General features: G+C 37.5%; 1 protein-coding gene across 1 annotated transcript in view; it reads right to left on the bottom strand.

Annotated features, from left to right (window-relative positions):
• LOC125246971 (neogenin) overlaps window positions 1–13,683 on the bottom strand; it is a 159,673-nt gene that overhangs the window by 93,239 nt on the left and 52,751 nt on the right. Inside the window, 1 exon segment of the mRNA XM_048158133.1 lies at window positions 7,414–7,731. Coding sequence (XP_048014090.1) covers window positions 7,414–7,731 — 318 coding nt within the window.

Below are 13,683 nucleotides of genomic sequence, written 5' to 3'. Positions count from 1 at the left end.
TGATGGAGGAGGAGAGTGAGCCAATCAGCAGTAGGGGGCGTGTCCACACATGATGAGGGAGGAGAATGAGCCAATCAGCAGTATGGGGGAGGAGAGAGTGAGCAAAAGGGAGATTTGAAGAAAGACTGTAGAAAGAGATGGCTGAGAGACATTACAGAAAAGCTCAGAATAATATCACTGGTTATGATCAGGCAATCTAATATTCATTATATTATTTGTTTATACATGACTCTTTGGATTACTTGATTTTGATTGGTCAGTTGTGGAATTGTGCAGTCAAATATTATTATAATGATGCTAAACTGTATAATTAATCAGACAACAGTTTCCTTTATATCATTTTTCGATACTGTAGATTTGGATCACTGCTTAAATGGCCAGTCAAACGCTCTGTTATATTCTGCTCTCTAGATACGGCTCAGGCCCCTCCCAATCCAGCAGACTTCTCGTTCACCAGGCCAAGCACTTTTTTTACCCTCCCACAAGGAATCATCTTTACGAGAGCGTTTCAGAGCGGTTATGTGTAGGAAACAGCCCTTTTGTAGTTTTAGGGAAGTTTTTAGGGCACAGAGCTGTAAGTTGGACTAACAGGCTTTAAAGAAAATTCACTTCATAAATCGTCAGCAAAAGTAGCGGCTCAGCCTCTTCCTGCCTAGCCTGGGGCGCATCAGTCAGCTCCCATAATGCATTTCTGTCTTGTTTGATTTTACGGTTGCTATTCCATAAACAGCAGAGATGGTGCAAGTGTCTCTCCAGGTTGTTTGTTCTGTAAATAAAAAAATTATATATGTATGTGTGTGTATATATTCACTTAATTTTTGCATAAAATACCTGTTTAGTATATATTTGTAGATTCAGTTGACAGAATGAACCTGCGGTAATCATCATTGTTCTGTCTTTATAGGAAAACTCTGGAGAAAAAGAGCATGTGTGTGTGAAGAGAAGGCAGACGCTACGATGGCATTGGCTTGTCACACTCTTTTTGCTGGTGCAATGAATGACTGAATAAAACGGCCATTAACATATGAAATAAATGTTAGCAAACTGTCAGAACGAGTGTCGTCCTGCTTTAAATGATCTCCTGTGAACTGTGAAAAGCGTTGAATTGAAATACTGCGTGTGTTCTTCATACAGGCTGCCCTGAACTTTCAGTGTAACGGCCCCTGGGATTGCTCAAGTCTCCATGCCGTGCACCGCCGGCTGGATCTGAAAACACGGACAAGGCACTTAAACGAGTGTGTGTGTGTGTGTGTGTGTGTGTGTTCTAGTGCTCTGCTACTGCATTAGTGTTGATTCCTATAAAAAAACAGAAGTACATGAACAACTTAGAGCCCTTCAAATCATTCAAATGTGTCTTTGTACAGAAGCTTGAAGTTACTAATGATGCTTCATCAAGTTAAGCGTCCGTACTACAACTCATACTTGAAGTTACTTGTTTATTAAGATCAGCGTAATGAATGATTTCTCAAATCATGTGTGTTTTTAAGGAGAGACTTTACTAAGTGATCAGATGCATCATTTTTGAAAAATATCCCACAGATGCACATTGAAGGAGGAACCTGAGCCACATCTACAGAGCAGACAATAAGAGACCACAAGGCAACCACCCGCAACACTCTAGCAACTGCATAGTCATGCAATAAAACACAGTCAGAACACCCTAGAATCCTTTAACAGCAGAAGGTTTTGCACAGGCAAAGAAGCACTCTTAATTTTCTTCAGAACATGCAAAATCTAGTAAATCTGTGCTTCCTGTCAGAGGTCGCGTTCACTGCGCACACAGCTACAGCAGAATCACAAAAGTGACAGGTATTAAAACCACAACACAAAAGCTCTTCCGAGTCTTAATGTAGCATAATGCACTGACGCTAATTCTCTTCCTCTGAAAGCCTGAACACGTCATTCCTCATCCAGAGCAGAGAAAAGCATCCTTTATTTCTGCCAGCAGCATATGGAGCCACTGATACAGCTTCAGAGGCCAGAGATTTCACTGAGAAAGCACCTGACGACTGGAGAAATGAAAAGAGACAGAGTTTTGTTTGAGAATAAAGAGAGAACGCTTGTGTTTTAAGACGAATTCTCCCTGAAGGCCAGAGAGACAGGCGGAGAGGTGAGGAACCATCAAATGTGTGAACTACACAAGTGTCAAACTCTTTAAACAGAGTTAAAAGACCAGGCGGAACATTTCCCTCCAAAACTTCTTGTTTCTGTCAGATTTCTTCCAGTGGCTCATATTCATGAGTGAAAAACCGTGTAATGGTACACGCATGAGGACAGAAATCACTATTAACACAGTAAGATTGTTGTAAAACGACAACTTAGAGATAGTTGGCCCCAAAAATAAATTAAAAATAGTCACCCTCATGTTGCTTCAAACCCATACAGAGAATGATTATCAGTAAATAATAAGTTTTGCCATTTTGGAGCTAGTAAAACATGGTCACCATTCACTTGCATTGAAAGGAACAAACATTCTTCAAAACACCTCTTTCAAAACATTGGAAAAATAAAGTCATAGAGGTTTGGATCAACATGAGATCTTTTAAAATGCGAAATAGCATTCATATCTACAGAGCCCGGCACATGACATGCAGAAAAAAATTCGTGCGCAATAAATTTGTTCGTCGTTTTACTAAATCGTGCACAATTTAGTAAATCGAGGAAATGAATTAGTAAATTGCGTGCACGATTTATAAATCAAGGGAACGAATTACTAAATCTCGTGCACCATTTAGCAAATCGAGGAAACGAATTAGTAAATTGCGCACGCGATTTATAAATCAAGGGAACGAAATTGTAAATCTTGCGCACCATTTAGGAAATCGAGGAAACAAATTAGTAAATCGAGCACACGATTTATAATTCAAGAGAACAAATTAGTAAATCTTGCGCACCATTTAGCAAATTGAGGAAACAAATTAGTAAATTGCACTCACGATTTATAAATCAAGGGAACAAATTAGTAAATCTTGCGCAACATTTAGGAAATTGAGGAAACCAATTAGTAAATTGCGCGCACGATTTATAAATCAAGAGAACGAATTAGTAAATCTTGCGCACCATTTAGCAAATCGAGGAAACGAATTAGTAAATTGCGCGCACGATTTATAAATCAAGGGAACGAATTAGTAAATCTCGTGCACCATTTAGCAAATCGAGGAAACGAATTAGTAAATTGCGCGCACGATTTATAAATAAGGGAACGAATTAGTAAATCTCGCGCACCATTTAGCAAATCGAGGAAACGAATTAGTAAATTGCGCGCACGATTTATAAATCAAGAGAACGAATTAGTAAATCTCGCGCACCATTTAGCAAATCGAGGAAACGAATTAGCAAATTTCGCACGCACGATTTATAAATCTAGAGAATGAATTAGTAAATCTCGCGCACCATTTAGCAAATCGAGGAAACGAATTAGTAAATTGCGCGCACGATTTATAAATAACGGAACGAATTAGTAAATCTCGCGCACCATTTAGCAAATCGAGGAAACAAATTAGTAAATTGCGCGCACGATTTATAAATCAAGAGAACGAATTAGTAAATCTCGCGCACGATTTAGCAAATCGAGGAAACAAATTAGTAAATTGCGCGCACGATTTATAAATCAAGGGAACGAATTAGTAAATCTCGCGCACCATTTAGCAAATCGAGGAAACGAATTAGTAAATTGCGCGCACGATTTATAAATCAAGAGAACGAATTAGTAAATCTCGCGCACCATTTAGCAAATCGAGGAAACGAATTAGTAAATTGCGCGCACGATTTAGCAAATCAAGGAAACGAATTAGTAAATTGCGCGCACGATTTATAAATCAAGGGAACGAATTAGTAAATCTTGCGCACCATTTAGCAAATCGAGGAAACTAATTTGTAAATCAACCACACGATTTATAAATCAAGGGAACGAATTAGTAAATCATGCGCACCATTTATAAATTGAAGGAATGAATTAGTAAAGTATGCGCATGATTTAGACTACTATTTTATCCAGCATGTCATGTGCGGGGCTCCGTACATATCTGTACTATGATGTATTTGAGGGAAACAGGATTTAAAGAGAGAGAGAAAAAAAATTATCAATTAAATTTAATTATCATAGAGCTAAAATGTTTATTTTTCATCTTATCAAATATCAAAATTCCCCTTGACAAATAAAAAATAAATATATTTCTGTTTGTTTTAATATTCAAAGTTGGGTGTAATACTACCGGATCAGGGTTTGGCCACGCCCCAGTGAATAGAGAATCAATCAAACAATAGTGCTGTATTCAGCAGCACAATAACATACTGTAGTCCTGTAACATTTCTTGCACTATAGTTTGCAAATCCAGAGTTTTATACAGAACAGAAAGGTCTGCAGATTCTACCGGTACAGAACTGCCGACATCTGCACAGATCAATACATTACACTACAGTACAGATCGATACGGCACACAGCTGCAGAATCATATGAAGTTTATAGCCTGTAAATTAGATTCAAACACAGTTCAAAAAAGCCCAAACACACACCACTAAAAAAAAAAAAAATTAAAAAAATCAAAGATCTCAATAATTTCTCATTTGTTCCTCCTAAAGATAAACTGAAGTTTCTCCTCTGGAGTTTGGAAAAAGAGCTCAAACTGAGCTTCGGTTTGCTTAGATACTAAAGTCTGCAATCAAAAGTCAGAGATCTCAATAAAAATAATATTTCTCATAAAATTCTTCAAACACTAATTGATCGGAGCTGCGATCCACAATTTTATAGGTCTATATTCTTATTGTAGGTCAACTATTGACTCATGTGTCTGTTTTTGTCTTCTAAGGAACTTGCATCAGAGGCAAAGTTGATACTTAAATGAACCATTTAAATCTTCATAGAGCAACCTAAAATCATCTTCTGGGATGCTACACAAACATGTTATATTAGTTCTGGATCTTGCCATTGGATTTCCTCACTACAACGGAGTTTGCTCAAGAAGTAAAACTAGCAAACAGTGGAAAACTCTGCTGGGCGTCTTTAAAGGAAATGGAGGCTCTAGTCAGAGCAAACTGTGAAGGCCTGGCTGATATCTAACCCTGCTGTTCAAACACACACTAATCCTGCTGTTAGATTCATGGCATAGTGTGAAGCTCGACTACAGCGAGCTGACCCGTGTTCTGTAGAGAAAAACCCACGACTGCAGAAAACTGAACCGAGACCAGCACTCTGAACTCTGACAGAATGATGCGTCCCCAATGGACTGATAGATATTCATTCTGCCAGACTCAGAAAAATGGGATTTTTGAGAAAGGTCTTTGCCTTTTCATATGCATCAGATGGTCAGAGCGCATGCTGTTTGAGATTCAGGCTAGAATGGCCCTTAAAAAACCTTGTAGTGTTAAAACGAATTAATCCTGTAAAGCTTGACATATGAAATAATAGTTCAGAAAAAAATCTTTTTTTTTTTTTTTTTTATGGAAGAGTTTATTGAACCTTTAAACAAATTCTTAAAAAAAAAAAAAAAAGTGCATTTGAGTTTTTTTGTTGAGTATCATATTTGATCCATCAGGCATTTATGGCTAAAATAGTATGATAAAGTGAGAATATGCACACTAAAACGTAATTCAAATTTAAACTCAAATTTCTGCATTAATTGGCTTTTTTTTTTTTTAATTAAGTTGTAATAACTTTATAAAATTGTCTTGATAACTTCGGAAATTAGGCAGTGGATTTCTAGTTCCCAGCATGGGACGACTGGATAAGGAGAATAAATGTTGAAATTAAGTTTTAATTTATTTGTTTTTAGTGAAGGGAAAGACCTGTTAATGTTTAATGCTGTTATGTTTGACATTTAAAATCAATCAATGACTGCGCTAATGCCAGTGACAAATTGTTCATTAAATATACGTGTTAAATAAGTTATGTTAGCATGTGCTATGATAGCTGTTGATTTGAACTGAAATAGATATGATTATTTGGTTCCAGGTCTACAACTCTGGTTGTTGGAACAACTTCAATTTTTTTTGAGCAATCAACTTAAAAAATTGTGTTTACGCTACAAATTAATACGTTTCTCTAACTCAATGTAGCTTGTTAGTTGAACGTAAATTCACAAAAAAATTTATGCAAACTGTTTTTTTTTTTTTTTTTTTTTTTTAAGAGCCATCACATTATTTTTTTAGAGTGTGGAGCTCATACTTGAATTCAGAGGCCCAAACTGAGCAGTTGCTAATATTTATATGGCCAAAAACTAAAATGAAATTCTGAAATCTTGTGATGCAAATCAATGAGATCTTTATAACAGATGCTCATATGATTGATATTTAAAGGGGTGGTTGATTATGATTTTTTACTTTTTTAACTTTAGTTAGTGTGTAATGTTGCTGTTTGAGCATAAACAACATCTGCAACGTTACAACGCTCAAAGTTCAATGCAAAGGGAGATATTCTCTTTCACAGAAATCGCTGTTTAAACGGCTGGTAGGGACTACAACAAGCTTCTGCCTGGATTAGTGACATCACAAACCCTAAGATTTACATAAACCCCGCCCCCGAGAACACACAACAAAGGGGGCGGGGCCATGTTGTGCTACTTTAGAGAAGAGGAAGAGTTGTTGTAGTAGAGTGTTGTTGTCATGCCGTCATTTTACACCGGACTGCTTCGAAAACGAGGGTCAATTCAACACAAAATATGAACATGACGGCACATGCTAGTGGATGAGTTGAATCAACTCCACAGCAACTACATAAATTTATCCACTAACCATTCAGAAACGTTAAAAGTTGTAACTTCTTCCTGAGTCTCTCCATCAGTGTCGACTCCGGTTTGAACAATGTAAGGCTGAACACTGTCGTCATTTTGGCTGCGTGAGATTCTCCAGCTTTGTTGTTGTTGAGCTGTTAAAGCTCCGCCCTCTTCTGGAAAGGGGGCGGGAGCAGCAGCTCATTTGCATTTAAAGGGACACACACAAAAACGCCGTGTTTTGCAAATTTGACAAGCTATAATAAATGATCTGTGGGGTATTTTGAGCTGAAACTTCACAGACACATTCTGGAGACACCAGAGACTTATATTACATCTTGTGAAAGGGGCATAATAGGTCTTCTTTAATAATATATATATATAAATAAAAGTATGGATAATCAAGTAAACCTAAGTTCCTCCAGTCCAGTGAGTGTTCATCTTGAAATATAGAAATTATATAAAAGTTATTCTTACATTTACTCTATAGAGATCAGTAAATATTTCACAGCAAAAAGACACAAACCGAAGGTGGACATTTTTACAATTACACTACAAGTTAATTGTAAAACTTTTACTTGCTAAAAAGTATAACTATCAATCAGAAGGCATGTAGTAGATTGTGTGCAACAGGTTTTGATCACGTTGTGTATTAAATATGATACAGCAGGCTTTTAGACGTGATTTATGAACGTAATTTTCATACCTGCCACTGTGAGTCGTGCGGTTCGGCTGCTGATGGTACCCAGATTGTCGATGGTGGCCACGCACTGGTACACCCCCTCATCAGGCTTATTGTGTTTGGAGTGGACCACCGTACTGATGAGCAAAGAGCCGTCGGCTAGCTGCCGCTTCCTGTCGTCCGCAACCAGGTTCAGGAACGTTCCATCCTTCTTCCATTCCACCCTTACCGGAGCGTCACTAACGGCCGAGCAGTTCAGAACAGCGGGAAGGCCACGTACGGCCAGCGTGTCGATGGGTTCAACCGAGAACCTGAACGGGGTAAAACCTTGAATGTCAGAACCTGAGGACGGAAAGAAGAATGTGTTACAGGATTTACAGACTATTTGATGCATGAGATGCTTTTTGGCATTAGTATGTCCAACTAAAATTTGGGTCTTGAATCAACACCAATTGCATGCAATAATAAACCAGCATGCATTTTGAAATGATGCTCTCAAAAACACAAGATTACAGTTCTTTTGTTGGCTAAGTGATTTTCATTCTGGAGGGAGTCCCTCACCTTTCTGCTAAGCAAAAATACCTCTGGGAAAAGTTATAAACTAACATAATTGCTTGACGTTCACAGGCACGTATAATTAAAAAACATAACAGTGTTCAGTCACCATCCTGCATTGTTCAGACAGCAGTAATGGCCAATTATCTGCACCAGTGGTGTTGTGCGAAAACAATTACGGCAAGACTTTGCGTAAAGTAGCAAGCAAGCAAGCTGCTTCATACTTTAATTACGTAGGAAATGACAAGCATCTCATGTTCGACACAAAGCACCAAATACATAATCTGAGATGGAAGCTAATGTGTTCGCAGCTTGCTTGTCATGCAAGGTTATTTGGTACTAAAAATATGTCTTCATAAAAATGATACCTGAGAAACAGCACATATAATTACACTTATGTCATAAAACCGTTCACAGATTAGCTACTTTAATGATGCTATATAACTGGCTCAATTTCATTTCTAAAGTTAAACAGGACTAAAGATGGAAAACGAACTCTCAACACATGTTTAGAGTCATAGTTTGGCACCGTTAAAACTGAAAAGCGTTCAAAACTTGACATGCAAACTTGTGTACTTGCGTTTTCTCAATCTAAAAAAAGACGCATAGGAAACCCACAGTTGCACGCTAACTGTAGAGAAGCCAGCTGGAAAACATTTGGACCAACATGGCCAAATGTGCCCCTGTTTGTGGCTTTGGATGTTTGTCACAGGCTGGCTGTGAGTAATCGGATGGAGTCCAGAATTGCTGTTGGAGGGCAACAGCGATACATCCTTGACCCAGAAGCCCAGAGACAGCCAGAAAATGAGGCTGCTGGGTTGATAAGTATAAGCTGTTAGCCTTAGTCTGCACACTTTGAGGAAAACCCACTTCAAAACTGCCTCAGTCAGCGAGACCTCTCAGAAAGGGGCAAGGGCTCTCCAGGGAAATGGCATACTAGTGAATGAGAGGGGAAGAGAGAGATACTGACACGTACAAAGACTGAAGAGAACGAGAAGTGGCCTAGAATGCCTGGGAAGGAAAAATGGCAGAGATACAAAAACAAAATCAAGGAAATCGGTTAAAGTGTCACATACTATATCCTTTCTCCATTTAACGGACCATGACAAGCTTCAGCTTGAGAAACTGTTGCATTGTGGGAATGCGCATGAGTGGCGCTTAAGAGACTAAGAGATGGTGTTGAAAGCGTGAAAGGAAGCACAATGACGCCTGAGCTGCCGCTACAAGCGGAGATTTGCCCATCCAGTCTCTAGGGTCCATCATGGGTATGTGTCCGTCAACATCCACTGCCTACTTACAACTGCAGACCCAAGGAAATAAACTAGACAAATCATCAGTTAGCAGAATTTAAAGATGAAGTGTGTAATTTCCACACACTGAAAAAAATATCTTGTGAGATTTTCTCGTAGCAATTTTAAAAAAAAAAAAAAAAGAAAAAAAATGATTTCAAAGCATTTTGAAAGTGACACACTTCCTGCTGCCAGTTGGTGGTGCTATAACTTTGACTCACAATAGTAACACCCATGTGATCGGCCTCCTACAACCAACACACAGCTGAAGTTTTATCAAAATCAATGTATGCAGAAGTTATAACACACTTCTTTGTTTCCCTTTTCTTGCCATGAATTTGTTGCCTTGCCACAGGCAACCCGTTCGAGATATCAAAAATCCATCCGCTATTTAGCATTCATCTTTTTACTCAAATAATACAACACTGAATTAAACCATGCTTTTAAAGTGTGTGCTTTACATAGAAACATCTAAGTAAATAATACAATAGATACATTGTGCAGACACCATATCTACATATTATTAATGCGGCACTCACCCGAACACAGAGACTTCAATATTTGGAACACAATGACGGTAACGTTTGAAAAATCGTTTTTGAGTACGAATGTGCCATTTTGAGTAGAAAATGTACTCCAAATGTCACAAAATGGCAAGTTACTGAGTCTATCAACAAAAGCAATGATAAAACAGTGTAAATACAGCTGGAAAACAGCAAAAAAAACAAAAAAAAATTATATATATATATATATATATATATATATATATATATATATATATATATATATATATATATATATATATATATATTATTTAATTAAAAATATTCATGGCCCAGTGCATGATGGGAACACCAGTACCAGAAAAATTGAGTAGGTTTTACCAAAGACTATAGTATAACACAAGACACGTTACTCGTATTGTTTTGAATGGGAGAAAGTGTAATGCGCAATATGGCGGAATAAGTCCCGCCTTCTAAATAAGAGCCAATCGCTGACTGGTAAAGTCATCGCGTCACTGCAGCAGCCGTTAGAAGCACCGGTTTCTATAGAAACAGTCAGACGCGCGCCTCTGAAACATGGCAGAAGAGACGCGCATTTAGGTCTGCGCATGCGCATTAGCTTGATCCAGCCTAAAAAATACAGTTTTTTGTCATGATTCGAGCGTTTGGATAAAACATTTATAAGACAGCTGTTGTCAGATTTCATTGGTGATTTCAAATATGAAATGTAATCGTAAGGTTGGCGAACAGTTTTGGAGAATTTGATGTTTCCCCATTCAAAGAGATAGGAGCTGCATGCCCGAAAGGCGTTTCAAAGATGGCCGCCGAGTGAAATGACTTGTCTTAAAGGGACTTTGGTTTTACTTATTTTTATATTGTTGATATTTACACTTTAATTTATAAGAGCTTGAACTGAGTACTAATATGGAATTTACTGTTGTTATTTTTCTTTAAATTCTGAACTAACTTTTTCCATATAGAAATTACATTTGTTTTTTTTTTCAGTTGTATTTACTTCACCACAGAATCATTTTTATCAGTGCACTGATATCTCTAGTGGCACCAAACAGAATTACAAAAAAATTACATTTTCATGCAGAAATCATAAATCATCAATATGCTCACACTAAAAATTTATACACAATGTATTCTGAAACCACAGATACAGCAAATAAGTATATTAATTAATTAAAATCACATACTGCCAGTGGCCTTAGAAACAAGTATTTTTTATTTCTTTTTAGAAATGGAAATATTATTTCTAAGAATGCAACAAATAATAATTGAGCTAATTTTACATTATAAAATATATATTATTGAAATGAATAGCAAGAAAAGTATTATTTTTTATGTATATTTTTGGCCACTTCATGGCTTTATTACATAGGACAGTACAGACGAGGCAGGAAAGCATGGGGTGGAGAGAGGGGAACAGGATCAGCAAAGGAGCTGGGAATCGAACTCGGATCGCCGGAGGCACAGTTGCACTATATGTTGGTGCTGCCCACGAGGCTATCGGCGCCCACGCCAAAAGTATTATTTTAAGTAAACCAGAATAAAATAAAAATATGGCAAACATCTGAATATGTGTATGCATGGCAAATGAGAGGTCTGTAACACGATTAAAGCCCCGTTCACACCAACAACGATAACTATAAAGAGAACTATATTTGCGTCCACACCAGCGAACGATAACGGTCTGTTTATTCTAAGCTCATGCGCTGCAGTTTCAAAGTGTACAACATGTTTTTGCTGTTCTTGTTGCATTTACACGGCTTTAACCAGCAGATGTCCTCAGCATGCTATGTTTCGAGTGAATAGCTAGTGTAATCGATCTGATCTAACAGTGAATTTAGCTGACGAAGTCAATATAGTTAACTTCTCCGCAATGTCATCCACCATTTTAAATGCGCGAGCCCTTAAACTAGAACGGATTCTGATTGGCTGCTGTCAGTGTTTTATCATTCAACAGCTGGAAAAAAATACTGTATAAAAATGTTTATTGTGTTTTAACTGGTTTTGAGAACGACACACACTGCTTTAATCCAGTGTGAGAATTTTTCTGCGCACAAAAGCATGCAAAACATACAAAATTAGTTAAGACTCAATATTTAAAAAATAATCCATAAACCGCTCATTTAATCTCTGCACATTAAACTGCAATGGAGAATGTTTTTAATCACATTTAAGCTTTGTAGACAGCATTGAGTTACATAAATTAAAACACCACAATTCTCATTGAAATCTTCAAGCTGCGTTCCCACTGACAGCAGTTAGAGTCTCTGTACTGTTGGAAGCTAGTAGTCCTTCCTTCTTCTCGACCACTAAAGAACAAAAGCCATTGTATTTATATTCTAGTAGCTTTACACACACACACACACACACACTATCCTTCAGCAGCTTCTATTGTATTTCCTCCCTTCATTTTACATTCGCTCTAACCAACTCGAATCAGAATTAGAGAGTTCGTGCTTTCATCTGTGTTTTCCCCTGTCTTTTCATCTTCCAAAGGCAACTGCTCTTTTCATTTCTACCTGACGCTTTCAAACGCTTCAGATAAATCAGAATTTGCTCAGTGAACAAACACTTCCAAACATCAGGCGCATCGAGAGCAAAATGGAAAGTTAGACCGAAAACAAAGTGCTGAACCTGTCATTAGCTCTCAACAGGTAATAAATAACTGCTCCACACACTTCTGCACACTCATCAGCCAATCACATTGTTGTTCCCCCCACCCCACAATCCCTTTCTGTAAGGCATTAGCATGTTAGGATACTTAACCTCACGCTGTGACTCAAGATTACAGATTCAGGGAGAAAAACAGCACATGTAATCCATCTCCATAAGACCCGTGTGGATGACAGGTGGGCCGCTTCACGGCAATAAAAGTGGGGCTCATCTGGGTGGACTGGGGTTCCTCCCTCAGGAGTCCATTTCTACCTCATAAAACATGGAAATTGAGCATCCCAGAGGGCACATATCCCCACAATCCATTTCCACACCTATTGGTAACACTGAGAACCCAATACATTCACAATCCAAGACAATCTATTGATTGAACTCAAGTGCCGACCCAATCAGCTAATTCAATTACCTTATGGGTAATTCATGGGCTGTATTGCACTATATTTAGTTAATTTTTCAAAACAGCCACAACATCAGGCACATATTAAACTAACAAAGCACAATTTCTTTCCTCAGGCAATAAAATAGCATCCATTTTTATCAGAAATGGACACCAAAGCTGTCGGATTATAAATTATACAAATCCACTGAACCAAAGCCTTACATCAACCGGCAAACCAACCAGATAATTCAGTTACCTCATGGGTGATACTTGGGCTCCAGTGATATTTCAACATATTATTTTATAATATAGTTAATTACATTTTCAGAAAGCGTCACAACAATAGGTATATATGAAACCCTAAATAAAAAAATCCTACCTCAGGCACTGAAGCCCCTTTATCATTTCTATCATTTTCTGATATGGACACAATTTATCTTAAACCTGGTGACAGAAAACACTGATTTTGTCTGAACAGAATTATACTGAAATAAAAATGTATGAAATATTCCAATTATGTATTAAAAATTTTATTTGTAAAATTTAAGTAAAAATTAAATCATTAAAAATAATATAATTTACCTCAAAATGTATTAAAATATATATATATATATATATATATATATATATATATATATACATATACACACACACACTATACTGCCAAAAGTATTGGGACACTCCTCCAAATCATTGAATTCAGGTGTTCAATCACTTCCATGGCCACAGGTGTATAAAATCAAGCTCTAGGCATGCAGACTGCTTCTACAAACATCTGTGAAAGAATGGGTCGCTCTCAGGAGCTCAGTGAATTCAAGCGTGGTACTGTGATAGGTTTCGACCTGTGCAATAAGTCCATTCGTGAAATTTCCTTACTACT

This window comes from Megalobrama amblycephala, linkage group LG15 (assembly GCF_018812025.1).
Source record: "Megalobrama amblycephala isolate DHTTF-2021 linkage group LG15, ASM1881202v1, whole genome shotgun sequence".
Classification (NCBI taxonomy): domain Eukaryota; kingdom Metazoa; phylum Chordata; class Actinopteri; order Cypriniformes; family Xenocyprididae; genus Megalobrama; species Megalobrama amblycephala.
The sequence above is the reverse complement of the archived record's forward strand: the minus strand, read 5'-3'. Positions and strand labels throughout refer to the sequence as shown.